The following is a 16,934-nucleotide window of genomic DNA, read 5'->3' as shown; positions in this document are numbered from 1 at the left end:
GATTGCATCAAGCAGGAAACGTTTTTCTAAGCCGAACAATCAAAACTTACAGAAACCAATCAATATAACATGAAACAGAAAAACTACATATGTGCTTTAGGAGTATATCTACATGTCTTTCTAGGCAAATGGCTTCCCGAAAATGCTACCGAAGGTCACTGAAGTCAATCTCACAAAAGACAGCAAAGCACTTAAGTTGTATTTTGTTCCGTTTCTTAGGTATAACCGATTCTAGGAAGGCTGAGCAGCCAGCGGTATAGCTGCCATTACAACTAGTGCTACTGCGGTCGTACTTTCTTTAGCTGCCCATACACATTGGCAGACTTCTGTCAGGTTGGAATATTTTAGGTGTGACTGACTTGTAGCTTATGTATGGTTGATAGGCTGATCATTTGCCACTTTGCGCACAAGGAGTCTTATCGGCCAGTTTAGCTGGTGGGGATGATCCCATGGTCACACTGTGGCCAATCAAAATCCCATGTGTATGGGCAGCTTAAAAGGGTTTGTAAGACAACTTATCCCCTACCTACAGGGGGTAAGTCTCTGATCGGCTGGGGTCCCTGCCGATCATGAGAATGGGGTCCTGTTTGAATAGAGTGGCAGACACACTCACATGACTGTTCTCCATTGAAACTGGAGAGTACTGGCCCCCATTCTAGTGATCAGTGGGGACGTCAGTGGAGACCCCTGACAATCGGACACTTAGGCTACTTTCACACTATCGTTTTTGCTGGATCCGCCAGGGTTCAGCAAAAACGCTTCCGTTACTGATAATACAACCATTTGCATCCGTTATGAACTGATCCGGTTGTATTATCTTTAACATTGCCAAGACGGATCCATCATTAACTCCATTTAAATCAATGGAGGACGGATCCGTTTTCTATTGTGGCAGAGAAAATGGATCCGTCCCCATTGACATCCGTATTGCTCCGCATCCCAGGACGGAAAGCAAACTACAACATGTTGCGGTTTGCTTTCCGGCCTGGGAATGCAACCAAACGGAATGGAATGCATTTTGGAGCATTCCGTTCTGTTTAGTTCAGTTTTGTCCCCATTAACAATGAATGGGGACAAAACTGAAGCGTTTTTTTCTTTTTTTTCCGGTATTGAGGCCCTATGACGGAACTCAATACCGGAAAACTTAAATGCTAGTGTGAAAGTAGCCTTACACCCTATCCTGTCGATAGGGGATAAGTTGTCTTAATGGGACAAACTTTTAAGGCTCTTTAATAAAATGATGCCTATAAAGGACAGGGAATGTATGGCTGCATAACTTGCCTGATTTGCTTCATAGGATCCTGGGACAACTGGACCATTGTAGGAGCTGCAATACGGGCAGAGCTGTATGCAAAGCTCAGATATCTACATAGCTGCATCATGAGGAGGAATACTAAATCCTATAAGATACCTTCAAAAAGAATCTGTAGGGTGAGGGTCAAAAAGGATCACCTGACCGATTCGCCAACTGCTTAACAATAAAACATCTATATGGTGGCAGATCTCCATAATTTCACCTGTTTGGGTACGATGTCTCTAAACAACAGATCTGTGACCACAGATAAGTAGATTATGTGTTTATGTGGACAACGGATAACCTAACAAATGTTAACAGCCATACTTAGGTGAACTTTAGCATCCCGAATCATGCCTCAAGTCCTCAACTGAACCAGTTTTCATTTACTTTATGTAGCCAATTATCTGACCATTGTAAAATGATGGTAGGTTCTATACTTTACTTGACATTGACTATAGTGATGGCCCAAATTTACTCATTGTTGTGTGGTTTCAGAAATGGAGCTGGTTCGGGGTAAAAGTGCCCATAACATATGGGACATTTCAACCAACCGTTAGAAAAATTAGCATGCCCAATTGTTCACAATGGCTGATGGCGGACTTCTGTGTGCCGAAAATGCAATTGGCCAGGTTGGAAAATTTTGTCTGTGGTCAACAGAAACAATAGGGGTCATTTATTAAATATAAATAAGCCTATATTAGGCATATTTCTGGTGCAGATTGTGGTGCAAAGGTCCTCTGCGCCGCAATCTGCGACTTTTCCCCGTTCACGCCATGCAGTTCTAAAAAAGTGGGCGTGGTGGGGAAGGGGATGGGCCTGATTTAGGCGCAGAAAATGGTCTAAATGTAAAACAGCAAGGGAGTTGTGTATGTAGATCCATCACCAGCACATGGCCTTATCAACACCGGCGTCTAAAACGCCGGTCTTCGTAAATGTGCCCCTGTGTGTACATGCTACAATTGCAATGATGTTCCAACAGGGGCAGACAACTTCCTCCTGATCCCTGTGTGTCAGTGATGTGATGAAAAAGTCGGCTGGCTTGATTCAGTAGCTAAACCAGCCCCATGTTCCATCATGGCTAATGCAAAGACAGGGAAGGGGGAATGGCTTAGGTCAGGGATTAGCAACCTCTGGCACTCCAGCTGCTGTGAAACTACAACTCCCAGCATGCAAACTGACTCGGCTGCTCTTCTAACTCCCATAGAAGTGAATGAAGCATTCTGTAGTTTCTGAACAGCTGGAGTGCCGGAGGTTGCAGATCCCTGGCTTAGGTAACGAACGAACCCAGACAGCCAGCCCCATTCATTAAATCTAAACACAGGGAGGGGGTTATCTTCCTGTGTCGGAAAATCACAGCTCCACTTCTGGGACTACGAAGGGCATCGATATCCGGCCAGAGGTGCAGTACTGATAAAATAGATAATAGGTTTTATCACTTTACATTTGTAAAACAGGGTGCAATCATTTAGTTGGCTGTCCAATGTGTGTGCAACACCGACATCTAGAAATGGTGGAATTGCCTAGCGCTGAGTAGGCGGCAGACACACCGTATAATGGGTTGTATAGCGTGTTACTCAATATGGATGTGTTCACACACAGCTTCTTTCCTGCAATTTTGTCACAATTATGGAGAAACAAAACAATTGGTACAAAACATTTTCCAAAAATTGAGAAATTGCAACATAAAAACAGCAACTTGTGGATCCACTAACGTGGTAGCTTATTGTTGTGCTTCCGTTTTAATAGCTACTTTGGGTTGGTTGTGATGCCATCACCCCACTAGGTGTAAAGAAAATGCACACACCTAAAAGATAGATGGACGGGGAAGAATGGAGTCTTCTTATAGATAATGTGCAATTATGTAATGTTGAGGGATCGAAGAGCCGAGACCCCACTGATCACAGGAATGAAGGTCAGAGACATGTCTGCCCATTCGTTCCAGCGAGCGGTGGGAGCCTTCAGCTGTTGGACGCCCCCTCTCAACCAATACTCTGGAACATCTCAATATGGCTGTTGAAGCCAAACGAAATGAACAAGCAAGCAAGTTCCGCATCCATACTGTTACGATGCTGCCGCAGTCACTCAAAGTGTCCCATTATCCCAATATGCACTATATAGCGGTGCTCATTCACATAAGACTACACAAAGGCTGCTAATCGCCCATTGCCGAGACTGACTTGTGTAGAGCGAGGGTTTTAATCCAGTTTTAACCAACAGAAAACGAACTGTAAATTCCACAGGGAAAACAAAGCATGAAAATGAGGATAAAGACATATAAAATACCTGGAGGTGTTTCACGATCACTTTTGCAATTCAGTGCGATCGATAGACATTCTGCAACAACAGGTGTAAAAACACAAACCCAACAGACCATTATTAGCTACCCCTGCTTTGCCTTGCCTGCCTCAATATGAGGGAAATAAGGAAGCCTAAAGTCTGCACTATTAAAACATAAAAGGTAATCAGTACAGGACCTAGAAAAACAAAACTGTACGTACAGCCCGACCGGGCAGAATCTGCAGTCCGGGTGTTTAGTGGAGATGTAAGCAGCTGCAGTAATGGATAAGGTCACAGAGGGCAGTCACTTTCACATTTTCCCATTGCACATGTCCCTTCTTAATCACTTCCCGAGCAACATCTTGGCAAAGTCAGCATTAGACATCTTCCGGGGCTCCCCTTCAGCGCCTGATGAAGTCTCTGGTGTCCGGGGGGTACCATTTTCTGTTTTTGTGATGCCTGATGTATTCTGGCGGTGCAGAGATCGGGGTAAGAGAGACACTTGGGTTCTTCCTTTACCCCTCCTGTAAATGGAAAATAATTAAACACCAGAATTATTTTACGTGTTTAACTTCCATATCTGTGGACAGCACAAGACAGAGGAGAGATGCTGTGCTTAGGGATATCGTTTTCCATTTCATTTTGTATTTTAAAAGGGGCCGTCCAATTTAGAAAACCCACTTTGATATACCCAGTTAGGAAATTCGGAGTAAATAGAGCGGGGTTCCCTGTTTGGGACACTGACTGTATGGCCAGCTGTCACAAAGAGCATCTCTTTCTCTGGACAACCCCTTGATTTAAATGGATACGGTGTAATACTTCATTTTACCTGTGGGGGCACCTCAGAGAAAAAGAACACTTACTACCAGATTTCATTATGGATAACAGCTGATTTCCAGGGGTTCCAGGCTTCCAGCAAGACACTTTGTAAGCAGTTTTTTGTCAAAGGAACTTTCTAACAATTAATAAATGTCTAAAGTGGAGAACCCCTTAAAACAAAAAGACTGCTATTTGCCAGTCCTGCTATCCCTGATGTTAAAGAACTCAGACAGGAAAAGCTGTCAATCATAAATTTTCCATGAAGTATTCATCAGCAAAGCCGTACTACAGACAGAAGGTGAAGGACCCCTGTTTCTCCGCCAGAATTCTACAAGACTGTTAGGCCCCTTTCACACGGGCGAGTATTCCGCGCGGGTGCAATGCGTGGGGTGAACGCATTGAACCCACACTCAATCCTGACCCATTCATTTCAATGGGGCTGTGTACATGAGCGATGTTTTTCACGCATCACTTGTGCGTTGCGTGAAAACCGCAGCATGTTCTATATTCTGCGTTTTTCATGCAACGCAGGCCCCGTAGAAATGAATGGGGCTGTGTGAAAATCGCAAGCATCCACAAGCAACTGCGGATGCGATTTTCATGGACGGTTGATAAGGAGACGAGGGATGAGCAACCCGGGACCCCATTTACTTTATTATTTTCCATTATAACATGGTTATAATGGAAAATAATAGCATTCTTTAATACAGAATGCAAAGTCAAATGTCAATTGAGGGTTAAAAAAATTATAACATTACTCACCCCATTCACTTGATCGCGCAACCGGGATCCTCTTGTTTGTTCTTCTTGAAGGACCTGCAAAAGGACCTTCGCTAACGTCAGCGCAGGTCCTGCTGTATGAAGATAGAAGGACCTTCGTGGACGTCACCGCGCTCACCACGTGATGACGTCAGCGAAGGTCCTTCTGCAGGTCCTTCAAGAAGAACAAACAAGAGGATCCCGGCTGCGCGATCAAGTGAATGGGGTGAGTAATGTTATAATTTTTTTAACCCTCAATTGACATTTGAGGATTAAAGAATGCTATTATTTTCCATCATAACCATGTTATAATGGAAAATAATAAAATCTACAGAACACCAAACCCAAACTTTAGTGAAGAAGTCCGGTTTCGGGTCTGGGTACCCAGGCAAAACTGAATGACCTTGCCTGCAAACTCGTTCAGTTTTCACTGAACGCAGACGCAACGCATCCGGACCTAATCCGGACACGCTCGTCTGCAAAGGGCCTTAAGCTCTACACTTACGCTCCATAGGTTTGCCGAGGAACCATAGACGTTGTAGACCGAGCAGCCTCCTGACTCTCTTGCTGTCTTCTTAAAGGAGGATTACTAATCGCCACGTTAATAGTATGGTCCTTCACTTTTGTGCCATCCAATTTCATTACAGCTTGTGAAGCCTGGGCCTCATTTTCATAATCAACATATGCAAGTCCCTGATGAAGAGTAAAGGGTTGTGAGATGCTAGAAAATTATTATACAGTAAACTAGCAAACAAAAAGGGCCCTGCAGTGAAAACGTCATCACACCTGGCCCTGTCAAAGTGTAGAGGGCAGGGCAGTTGCAGAGAAGGCTGAGCCTCTAGGTGTAATAGTAACGCCCCCGTTGCTCCTAGAGGCTCATTTGCATATATTCAAAGTTCATTTTTCTTAGCAATGCGGGCACATATGAACATTGGACCAACACCGATGCCTTCAGCTGCCAAGAGCACATGTAATGGGTCAGCCAGTTTCATAGGTACAAATCTGCTGCCCTTTAAAGCCAGTCTTCCCACTTTTTATCACTAATATATGTGAACCTCCCTGAACTCTATACTAGCTGTATACAAGCAGTATTCGGTAGCAGCCATGAGCTGCAGAAATACACATTTCACAAGTCTGTACCAAATAAACTGAGCAAAGACATTTATTAAACAAAATATCAGACATGCTCACCAGTCTTATGTACTGGATCACAGCCCACCAACTACCAATTAGTGATTAGAATACACAAAGCAAATAGAAAAAATGGCTGGCTCACAGTCAGTTTACATATACGTTACTGAATCAATACATACACACACATTATATATATATATATATATATATATATATATATATATATATACACACACACACATACAGTACTTATAGTTCCTTGTATAGGTGTACACGGTATATGCTTTGGCTGTGCCTTATTTGTAATAAAACATGGTATCCACCGAAGTTCTGTTTAATATACAATGTCCTAGCACTTCCGCGCTTGAGCTGGGACTTGTAGTACTATTAGACACTGTTCTTAAAATGTCCCGCTGTCTAATGTACTACGCCCAGTAAGGCGACTACTTTATATGTTGTCTTAATAGATTGACTTGGTATATTTACTTATGTTGATGGTGGTTTGGGAGGTTATTACACACAAATCCTGCAGCGCTGTGATCCTCCTCCTATATCTCCGTCGGGCGCATGCTCTGCTGTATGCCAGCTTGAGTAGCTTTCTCACACATGCGTTGTTGTAGCGCGGGGACGCCAAAACCCACCTAAGATGCACCCGTGTGGATTTCCTTAAAATTTTAGTGTACACCTTCTATTTTTCACAGGCTGTTCCCACCAGATGCGTTTCGGAACGGGACGTTCCTTCTTCAGCGATAGCAAGTTCTTGCTACCACTGAGGAAGGAACCTCCTGTTTCGAAACGCGTATATACCAAGTCAACATATTAAGACAACATATAAAGTAGTCGCCTTACTGGGCATAGTACATTAGACAGCGGGACATTTTAAGAACAGCCCAGACCATAGCGAGTGTCTAATAATACTACAAATCCCAGCTCAAGCGCGGGAGCGCTAGAACATTGAATATTGAACAGAACTTATGTGGATACCATGTTTTATTACAAATAGGGCACAACCAACGCAAAGACATTTATGTATGTAAGGAATAATTTCATCATAGGATTACATCTTACAGGAGTTAGCCACTTTCTGGTAAAAATTCTGCAAAGACAAGTTGTAATGTTAAAAAGGTATATCGAGCAAGTAAAAGTCCAGAACAACCAATGATGTTCTGTGAAAACACTGGAGACTGGCGAGTATGTAGGATTACGGCCGTCACAGACTGCCCTCACTTTTTTGTTCTAGCTGGACACTTATCGCACGGACAGTTACAGGCAGCAGAATCTGAGGCAGCCTGGGAAGGCTGAGAAAGTGCTCCAACACATGGTTAGATGGGGACCTCCATTTGCATGGTTGGGTATGATATTAACAGATCTTTAACATCACAACAAGCCTTTTTGGACTTTTTTTTTTTTTTAAATACATCTGTAAATCTAGTTATTGTTCCATTTGCTTTATTAAAACGGTTATCTCCCAAATTTAAAACATAAATGTGGAGGACTTGCATGCCTTTCTGGGGGTGGGCGGAAACTCATCAAGGCTGGACTGCAATTAGCTCTTGTTAAACCCTTCCTCCCCGCATGGCAAATAATCCTTGACATACGGCTCCATAACTACAATATAGTATAGGAATGCCTTCAGAATTTCCTTCTTCAAGGTCTAGAGATGGAATGACCTCCAGTGCTCTAGCTGTTTTGAAACTACAACTCCCAGGATCCTTTCACTTACAAGAACAACTGAGAAAGTGTGCATGCTGGGAGTTGTAGCTTCACAGCAGCTGGAGTGAAGAAGGTTCTTGATACCTTGTCTAGAGAGATATACCTATATACTTGTATATATTTAGAAGTACAAATGAAAGAATGGTGTTTGGGCCCCTTTACTATGAGAACACTACACCAGCACTGAGTGGAGACAAGGGAACAGAGAAGGATAACAATATTTGTATTGAATATACAGTATATTGCAATAATACTTAATTCAAAATACCCCTATTTTTTTGCATAGTAATACTTTTTTGTTGGATAACCGCTTTAAAAATGTTCATATTTAAGGCCTATTCTCACGGATCGATCAGCTCTTTCGGTGTAGCTCCGGCACCAGAAATACACAGTTACATCCAGCGTCTGCAGCTCTGCTCCAATAGAAGCGAATGGATGAAGGTGTGTAGTTCCAGTCCTGGCGATACCCAGAAACAACTGATTGTCAAACCCCGTTCCATTAGATGTTGATGATCTAGGCCAGAGATGCTCAACCTGCTGCCCTCCAGCTGTTGCAAAAAATACAACTCCCAGCATGCCCCAATTGCTGTAGGCTGTCCAGGCATAATGGCAGTTGTGGTTTTGCAACAGCTGGAGGGACGCAGGTTGGGCTTCCCTGATCTAGGTTATCTAGATCCTCCACATGCATTTCTAAATGCTGAGTCCACCGCACATTTCGTTGCAGAAACACTGTGGATTTGCCACAGCTTTCACCCTCTGCATTGCAAAGGGTGAAATCCACAGAAGATATCTGCAACATAAATGTGCGGCGCAAGTCAAGTTAAGTGTGGATCCCGGTGAAAACACTTTCCACAGCGTGTGAATGAGATACATTTTTAAATCTCATCCACTTTGCTGGTGCTTTACAACACTGCAGATTTACAGAACGAAAACCCAAGGCAGCAAATCCACATGGTTTATGTCACGTGGGAACAAAGCTTTTAAATTCTGAATCTCCAAGTCACACCGTATTTCCTACCTTTGGTTTTCCAGATCGATTGGTTACCAGACGGATCTCCTTAAGGGTGCCATGCACTTGGAAGATTTCTTCCAGTTCCTCTTTGGTGCAGGAAAATGGTAACCCAGAGACAAACAACTTATGTTTCTCCAGAGCTGTGCTGTACTTGAACACCTAAGAAAGGAAGAAAGGCAAACCAGTATTTAGTACTAGGAAATTCCTGAAAATCGTACCGTAGCAGAGGGGCTGCTACAGTTCTCTACTTTTGTTCAGCTGACTGTCTATCTGCAGTGTCTGATCATATGTACACTGTTATTATTTTACGCCTTTATATAGCGCCAACTTATTCCGTAGCATAGTACAGAGACCGTCTTCACTCACACTGGTCCCTGGGGCTCACAATCTAAATTCCAAATTAACCTATTAGTATACAGTACATATACCCATACAAACTCCATGCAGACAATGCCTTTGGTAGGATTCTAACTGAAGGCCTGGCAATGCAAGGCACCAGCGAGCCATTGTACTGCCCAACAGTGATACATTTTGTCTGCACAATGGTTTACATTTAAAAACCAATGTGTGCCAAATTGACTTCCAAAACGATGTATCCATTCACAAAGATTACATCTGTAAAATCAGACAGACAATCTGAAAAACATAGACAAGTATAAAAAAATAAATAAAAAAAAATGCCAATAGTAATCCATTTTATGACGAAACTAACCTTGAAATCTGGGTTCTTGTTCTTGTCCACACAAGGAGACACATACATGGGTCTCCCTTTAAATACATTCCGGTCCATTTTCAATGCATCCAATGCATTTTTCTCTTCAGTAAACTCGACATAACAGTATCCACGGAAGGTGCCTTTGTTGTTGTAGACAACCCTAACCTGGGAGATCTCCCCACAGCCTGAGAAAACATTTCTCAGTTGTTGCTCTGGATCAGGCAAATTGTAGGGCAGGTTGCTCACAAATACAGTTATGTTCTCCTTGTCAGCATTATGAGAGATCTTAGGCTGTTCCTTAGGGGCAGGAGGCTTCTGTTGGGATTTAGAGTGCCGTGTGGAGGAGGAGCTCCTACCAAAAAGACCAGTCTCAGTCTCCATCTCTTCCGCCCCATTGTCCTCAGACTGCTCCTGTCTGTGCTTCTTACTGGGGTGTTCTGCTGCAGGGCACAAACACGAATACTTGTCTAGATTATCCTATTTTCTAAAATGTGTACAGAATTATCTGTATTGCTGCCAAGAAACATTTACAGGTCCATGCTAACAGAGTATTCAGTTTCAAACATATTCATGGTAAAATAAAGAGAGTTAAAGTAGAACTGTCGTATATATTTTTTTGGAATATTGGATTGTGGTGATTAATATCACTTTGGTGGCCCTATTTCAACTTTTCACTGTGTATTCAATTACCCCTTAATTCCACAGTTTTGCTCCCTGTACTGCCTACTTTTACCTGTGCTTAAAATAGGGTGGCTAGGCATGGTCCGTCCTTCATAGAAGGACGGAGGACGCTGCGTGCAAGGTCACATTACTGACAGCCAGGGACTGTAGGTAAATGATTAAAGCCAGGTCCTCCCCAGCAGCTGATAACAGTGCCTGGGCTGTGTGCACTTCTCCCTGTCCCTGCGCTTGGCAGACGCTCCCTCACTCAGCAGAGCTGGAGGATGCAGGGTGGAAGCAGCGCACACCAGGGAAGGGAGATCGGCCGTCTTCTCAGTGTAGAAATGAAAGCAACATGTGGTAAGAGGACCCCTCTGTGCTGCAGGAGATTAACCCTTTAGGGGGGAGGGCTCTGGTTACTGACACTTTTGGGGGGCTATTGTTACTGGCTAGTGAGGGCAGGCGGGATTAGCCTCAGGGTGAGGGCAGTGGCGGCCATCTTAACTGAATAGTGAGATTTCATTTTTATGCAGACTGGTTGCTAAGGGCTGAATCTTATTAAATATGGGGTAAGTCAGTCTAATAGTAACTGATTCTGGAATATCATGTTATTAGTAACTACATATATGAAAATTTAAATTAGGGTCTAAGTGTGACAGTTATCCTTTAAGCAATTTTCACATGTACTTGTTGCATCAGTTCTTCGGGTTGTCATTGAACAAGAACCATCCTTGTTTACTTCCAGGGGATGGAAATCTATCCTGGAGATGTCAAGGACAAATAGGTAATCTGCTCCATTACTTAATAGACAGGCAATGGGCAAAAAATGGATCGCCGCGCCTCTTCAACCAGCTGATTGGCGAGGCTGCCGAGAGTCTGACCCACACCGATCTTGTATTTATGATCTATACTGAGATAGGTCATCAATATCGAAATGTCAGACAACCTCTTTAAAAGAAACAGTCTACTTCTGAGCAACAGCTTAAAGGGGTTGTCCGAGTTCAGAGCTGAACCCGGACATACCCATATTTTCACCCAGGCAGCCCACCTGATGTTAGCATCGGAGCATCTTATGCGCAGGGCACAGGCTCTTTTGTTTATAATAAATAACACACTGCCGGCGGTGACGTCACCGGCTCTGATGGGCGTGCTTTAGCGCTGCCCTAGCCGGTTTACTGGCTAGGGCAGAGCCAAAGCCCGCCCATCAGTGCCGGTGACGTCACCAGGCTTCCTGGCAGCCCCATGGAGAGCCCGGTATGTCACTGGAACTCCTGAAAACGCAATTTAGCGCAGGGCACAGGAGGGCATTGGAGCATGAACTGCTCCGATGCTCAAGTCAGGGGGGCTGCCTGGGAGAAAATGGAGGTATGTCCGGGTTCAGCTCTGTACCCGGACAACCCCTTTAAATGGGTCTTCCGGGATGTTTTTTTTTTTTAACTGTTAACCAATAACTAGGACCCCCGATGATCATCTGTTTGAGAAGGCACCAGCATTCACAGTAGCACCACAGCCTTCTCTATCTAGTGGACAGGTCATCCGTTAAAATATCTCGGAAAACCACTGTACTATTACATAACAACTTGGGTAACTTTGCAATTACTTGGAAACCTGACAGATCACTTTATAAGTAAAAGGGATCAGTTATAAAACAGACCCATCATGGATCCTGAGTTTACCTCTCACACTAATGGAAGCCATGACATCAGTGATGATAAAACCTTACATAGTTATGCTAGATTCACAGGTCTGTGCAGTTTTTACCGTAGTTTTTGATGGCTTTTTTAAGTGAAAACATATACTTTATCACAAGGCAGGAAACATATAAAAGAGAGACTTAAAGGGTTCACAGGCTTCTAGGGCATACCCAGAGGGAGTTATAGGGGTTGTACAGAATTAGAGTAACATGAGTTTTTTTCCCCCCAGAAAATCATGGGTTGCATCTGGTGCTGCAGCTCAGCCCCAGTGAAGTGAATGCGAAAGGGCTGCAGTATCACACACAACCTGTGAACTTAAGTGGTGCTATTTTTGTAAGAAAGCAGACAAGGTTTTCTAACCCTGGAAACCCCTCATCAGATCGATCACTGGCTATAGCTAAAAAGCTGCACCAAAAACCACATGTGTGAATGCATCCTTAGAGATAATACCAATGCCATAGCAAATGGAGAATTCTGTAAAGCAGTAAAAAAATTATTTTAGGGGATAAGAAAAACTCACCTGCCTCCTCGCCCCACTCTTCATCATCATCTTCCTCCTCCTCCGCTTTGCGTTTATCTCCAGGTTTGGCTTTTTTGGGTTTCTTTGCTTTCTTCTCAGCTCGAGTTTTCTTCCTCTGTTCAGACTTTTCCTCTTCCTGCCTGGCATGGATGGCTTGTTTCCTAGCTGCCTGTGAAAGCAAAGAATACCATAAGACATTAAGGAGATAAAATGAGATTTTGTGAAACTCACCTGTAAAATCTGTTTCTCGCTTGATTCATTGGGGGACACAGACCATGGGTATAGCTGCTTGCTGCCACTAGGAGGCGACACTAGGCTGAAAACTGTTAGCTCCTCCACCGCCAGCTATACCCCCTCCGGCCAGGAGAGAGCTCTCAGTGCAAAAGCAGTAGGAGAAGCATAAGGATATTACAAAAACCAAATGCACACGGTCAACGGACCCAAACGGGGGTGGGTGCTGTGTCCCCCAATGAATCAAGCGAGAAACAGATTTTACAGGCGAGTCTCACAAAATCTCGTTTTCTCGCTTATATCATTGGGGGACACAGACCATGGGTTGTCCCAAAGCAGTCCCTGGGGAGGGAATACAAAACCAGAGAGAAAAAGTAAGAGAACCTCATGACAGTCATCACACCGCGGCCTGCAAGACCAGGCGGCGCAGAGCGGCGTCCGCAGAAGTGAGAGTGTGAACACTGTAAAACTTCGTAAAAGTGTCGAGGGAAGACCAGGTCGCGGCTTTACACAACTGAGCCGCTAACGCCTGGTGAAAGTGAGCCCAGGAGGATCCAAGTGCCCTGGTAGAGTGGGCCGTGATACCTGGAGGGGGCGTCCTGTCCCGAACGCGGTAACATTCCAAAATAGTGGAGCGAATCCACCGGGAGATCGTCACCTTCGAAGCTGCCAACCCCTTCCTAGAACCCTCCGGAAGGACGAACAAGGCGTCCGTGCGCCGAAAGGGGGCCACGGCCGAAAGGTAAATCCGCAGAGCCCGCACCACATCCAAACGGTGCAACGACACCTCTCTCGGATGGGAGGGCCCAGGACAAAGGGACGGTAGGACAATGTCCTCATTGAGGTGAAAAGCCGACACTACCTTGGGTAAAAAGGAAGGGACCGGATGGAGGACCACCTTATCCTGATGAAAGACTAGGAATGGTTCACGGCATGACAGAGCTGCCAACTCTGAAACCCTTCGTATGGATGTGATGGCCACCAGGAAGGCCACTTTCCAGGACAGCAGGCAGAAGGAAGCCTCCCGCAGGGGTTTGAAGGGAGAAGCTTGCAGAACCCCCAATACCAAGTTGAGATCCCACGGATGAAGCGGGGGACGGTAAGGTGGAGCGGAGTGCGCAACGCCCTGAAGGAAGGTCTTAACAGGACCCAGTCCCGCCAAGGATCGTTGAAAGAAAATGGAAAGGGCCGACACCTGGCCCTTCAGGGAGCTGAGTGCCATGCCCAATTCCAGTCCGGACTGAAGGAAGGCCAAAACGACCGGCAGGGAGAAGGATCTGGGAGATAGTTTCTGTGAGGAGCGGGACCTAAGGAAGAACTTCCAGGTTCTATAATAGATCCTGGAAAAGGTAGTTTTCCTGGCCCAAGAGGTTGGAGTAAAAACCGTAAAACCGCTCCCTCGCCGGAACGGAGGAGATTACTCCCCTGACCAGCAGGTCTTGAACCGCCTGAAAGAAGGCTCCCGCATGAGACTTCTCCCTGGGGGGACGGGACAGAAAAAAACGATTTGGAGGCATGGATTTGAACTCCAACTTGTAGCCCTAAGAGACCACCTCGAGCGCCCAGGCGTCTGAGATGTGGGCCTGCCAAACCTCCTGAAAATGAAGGAGCCGGTCCCCCACCCAGGAAGGTGGGGGCGCACCTTCATGCTGGGGAATGCTTGCCAGAGGAAGAGCGCTGAGGCTACGCTCGGGAATGCCAGGCGGGCTGTGGCTTGAATGAAGGCTTCAGCCGTTGCTCCTGGGTGGGCTGCCTTGCGGTCGAGAGAGCCGCCGGGCGGGTGCCCATGAAGCAGCGAAAGGACTGGCGAGGCGCGGAAGGACGCGGTTGGGAAGAACGCTTGCATTTGGGCTGCGGAAGATGGGTGCTTTTGCCACCCGTGGCCTCAAATGATTTCGTCAAGTTTGGGCCCAAAAAGACGAGAACCAGCGAAAGGAAGGGAGAGAAGGGAACGCTTGGAAGAAGAATCGGCCTGCCAGGCCTTTAACCAGAGTTCCCGCCGAATGGAGACGGCAAATGCGGAGGACCGCGCGACCATGGAGCCAGCGTCCAGAGCCGCCTCGCAAAGGTACTTCCCCGCCTGGGATATCTGGGCCGCCAGAGCCTGGAGTTCTGTGCGGGAAAGGTCCGAGTCTAAATCCTGATGTAAGCGCAGGGCCCATTCAGAAACCGCCTTAGCCACCCACGCTGAAGCGAAAATGGGACGGAGTGCCGAATCGGTGGCAGAAAAAAACCGACTTCGCCAGCGATTCGACCCGCCGGTCCACCGGGTCCTGCAGAGAGGAGCTGTCCGCAACCGGAATAGTGGTATTCTTGGCCAGGCGAGCCACCGGCGGGTCCACCTTAGGGGGGGGGGGGGGGGGGAGGGGAAAGACCACTTACCCACCCAATCCGGGGGGAACGGATAAAGAAGATCCAGCCGCTTGGGGATCAAGAAACGTGAACCTGGCTGTTCCCACGCTTTAGCGGTGAGAATGGAAAAGTCCTCATGTACCGGGAGCGACTTGGGAGCCTGCTTGTTACGCAGGAAAGAAACTCCCTGGTGACTGGAAGAGGGGCCCCTCCTCTTGAAGTTGAAAGGTGTCCCGGATTGCAGAGACCAGACTGTCCACTAAGGCGGCCATCTGGGACGAGCGGTCCGGATCCAGATCCGTATCCGACTCGGCGAGTTCTCCTCCGAACGAAGGGTCCCCAACCAACGAGGACGCCCTGGACAGCGAACCGGGGGGAGGAGGAGAAGGCGATGCATCTGAGGAGGAGAGGATGGTGCGCCCTGGGAGAGAGCATGTTGCGCAGGTGACGACGTCTCCACCAAGCGACCCATTAAGGAAAGGGTGGATTGGGAGATCTTATATAGGTCAGTCACCGCCCGGGACAGGGATTTCGCCCATTCCGGTTCCATACTTCCAGCAGAGGGGTGCACGTCAGTGAACTGCGACTGAGGCGGCACGCACTGGGTGGCCTGGCATGAGGCACAGAGGGGGTTCGCCTGACCCCTAGGAAACTTCACATTGCATGAAGTGCAGGCATAATGGGTACCGAGGACCTGGGGCGCGGGATCTGCTGGGTCCAACATGACCTGTGTCAGGGAGCCAGAGAGGGTACAGAGGAGGGGAGCAGCGCTGGTCCTACCAGAGTGGAGCAGATTAACCCTTGCTGGCATGTGTCCCCAGGGGCAGGATGCGGCGGTCTGCAGCGAGAAGACGTTCCTCTCAGGCTGGAAACGCGCGCACGGCCGAGGTACTTCCGGATGGAGCAGGGAGGAAGGAAGGCGCGCCGGAAAACAGGCTCCGCCCCCCCCCCCCCCCCCCCAGCCGCCCGGCGGAAGAACGGACTGAAGGCACGAAGCTCCGCTGCCGGGATCCAGAGGAGAAGGGGTCCCGGCCAAGGCCAATGTATGAATAGGAGATCTCTCCGAGGACCAGAAAAAGAGGGGGGAGGGCGCAGGCCGAAGAGAAAAAAGCCGCCGCACAAGAACGCTCCTGCTGCTGAATTAACCCCCCCCCCCCCCCCCCCGTGCCGGCGGTGCCCTGCAGACAGGTCCCCAGGTACAATCTCCATGTCTCCACACAGAAAACAGACAGACATACTTACCTGCCTTCATCTGTGTTCTTCGCCCATCTGATATGGACCAGCGGTGCCACCTCTTCAGTCCCTGGCACAAGTGACAGGGACCGGGTTGGAGGGCGGGAATAGGTGGCCCCATGGCTGGGGGGAGCAGGAAGGTCAAGCCCTCCTGGTCCACTTTGTCTTCTTGTGGGGGGCAGAGCGGTGGAATAAGCGTCACCGGTCAGCCCCCCCTCCTTCCCCCAGGGATGCAGAGCTCTTAGTAGCCCTGGACCCCCAACCTAAAAGAGAAAAAAAAAAATATTAAAATAAAATAAAAATAACAGCCAGAGGGTCTGCCTCCTACGACACTAAGCTAAAAACTGAGAGCTCTCTCCTGGCCGGAGGGGGTATAGCTGGCGGGAGAGGAGCTAACAGTTTTCAGCCTAGTGTCGCCTCCTAGTGGCAGCAAGCAGCTATACCCATGGTCTGTGTCCCCCAATGATATAAGCTAGAAACATTATATTACTACTGCATGGTGTTACACGAGTATCCCT

At 47.0% G+C, this 16,934-nt stretch overlaps 1 protein-coding gene across 1 annotated transcript in view; it reads right to left on the bottom strand.

Annotated features, from left to right (window-relative positions):
* Positions 1-1,097: 1,097 nt before the first annotated feature.
* Positions 1,098-16,934, bottom strand: part of SART3 (spliceosome associated factor 3, U4/U6 recycling protein) — a 67,305-nt gene continuing 51,468 nt past the window's right edge. Inside the window, exons 15-19 of the mRNA XM_040416619.1 lie at positions 12,601-12,769; positions 9,724-10,166; positions 9,018-9,170; positions 5,658-5,845; positions 1,098-4,098 (exon numbers count right to left, since the gene is read on the bottom strand). Coding sequence (XP_040272553.1) covers positions 3,918-4,098; positions 5,658-5,845; positions 9,018-9,170; positions 9,724-10,166; positions 12,601-12,769 — 1,134 coding nt within the window. The 3' untranslated portion in view covers positions 1,098-3,917. The remainder of the gene's footprint in view (positions 4,099-5,657; positions 5,846-9,017; positions 9,171-9,723; positions 10,167-12,600; positions 12,770-16,934) is intronic.

This window comes from Bufo bufo, chromosome 2 (genome assembly GCF_905171765.1).
Source record: "Bufo bufo chromosome 2, aBufBuf1.1, whole genome shotgun sequence".
In the NCBI taxonomy this organism is placed as follows: Eukaryota; Metazoa; Chordata; class Amphibia; order Anura; family Bufonidae; genus Bufo; species Bufo bufo.
The sequence above is the reverse complement of the archived record's forward strand: the minus strand, read 5'-3'. Positions and strand labels throughout refer to the sequence as shown.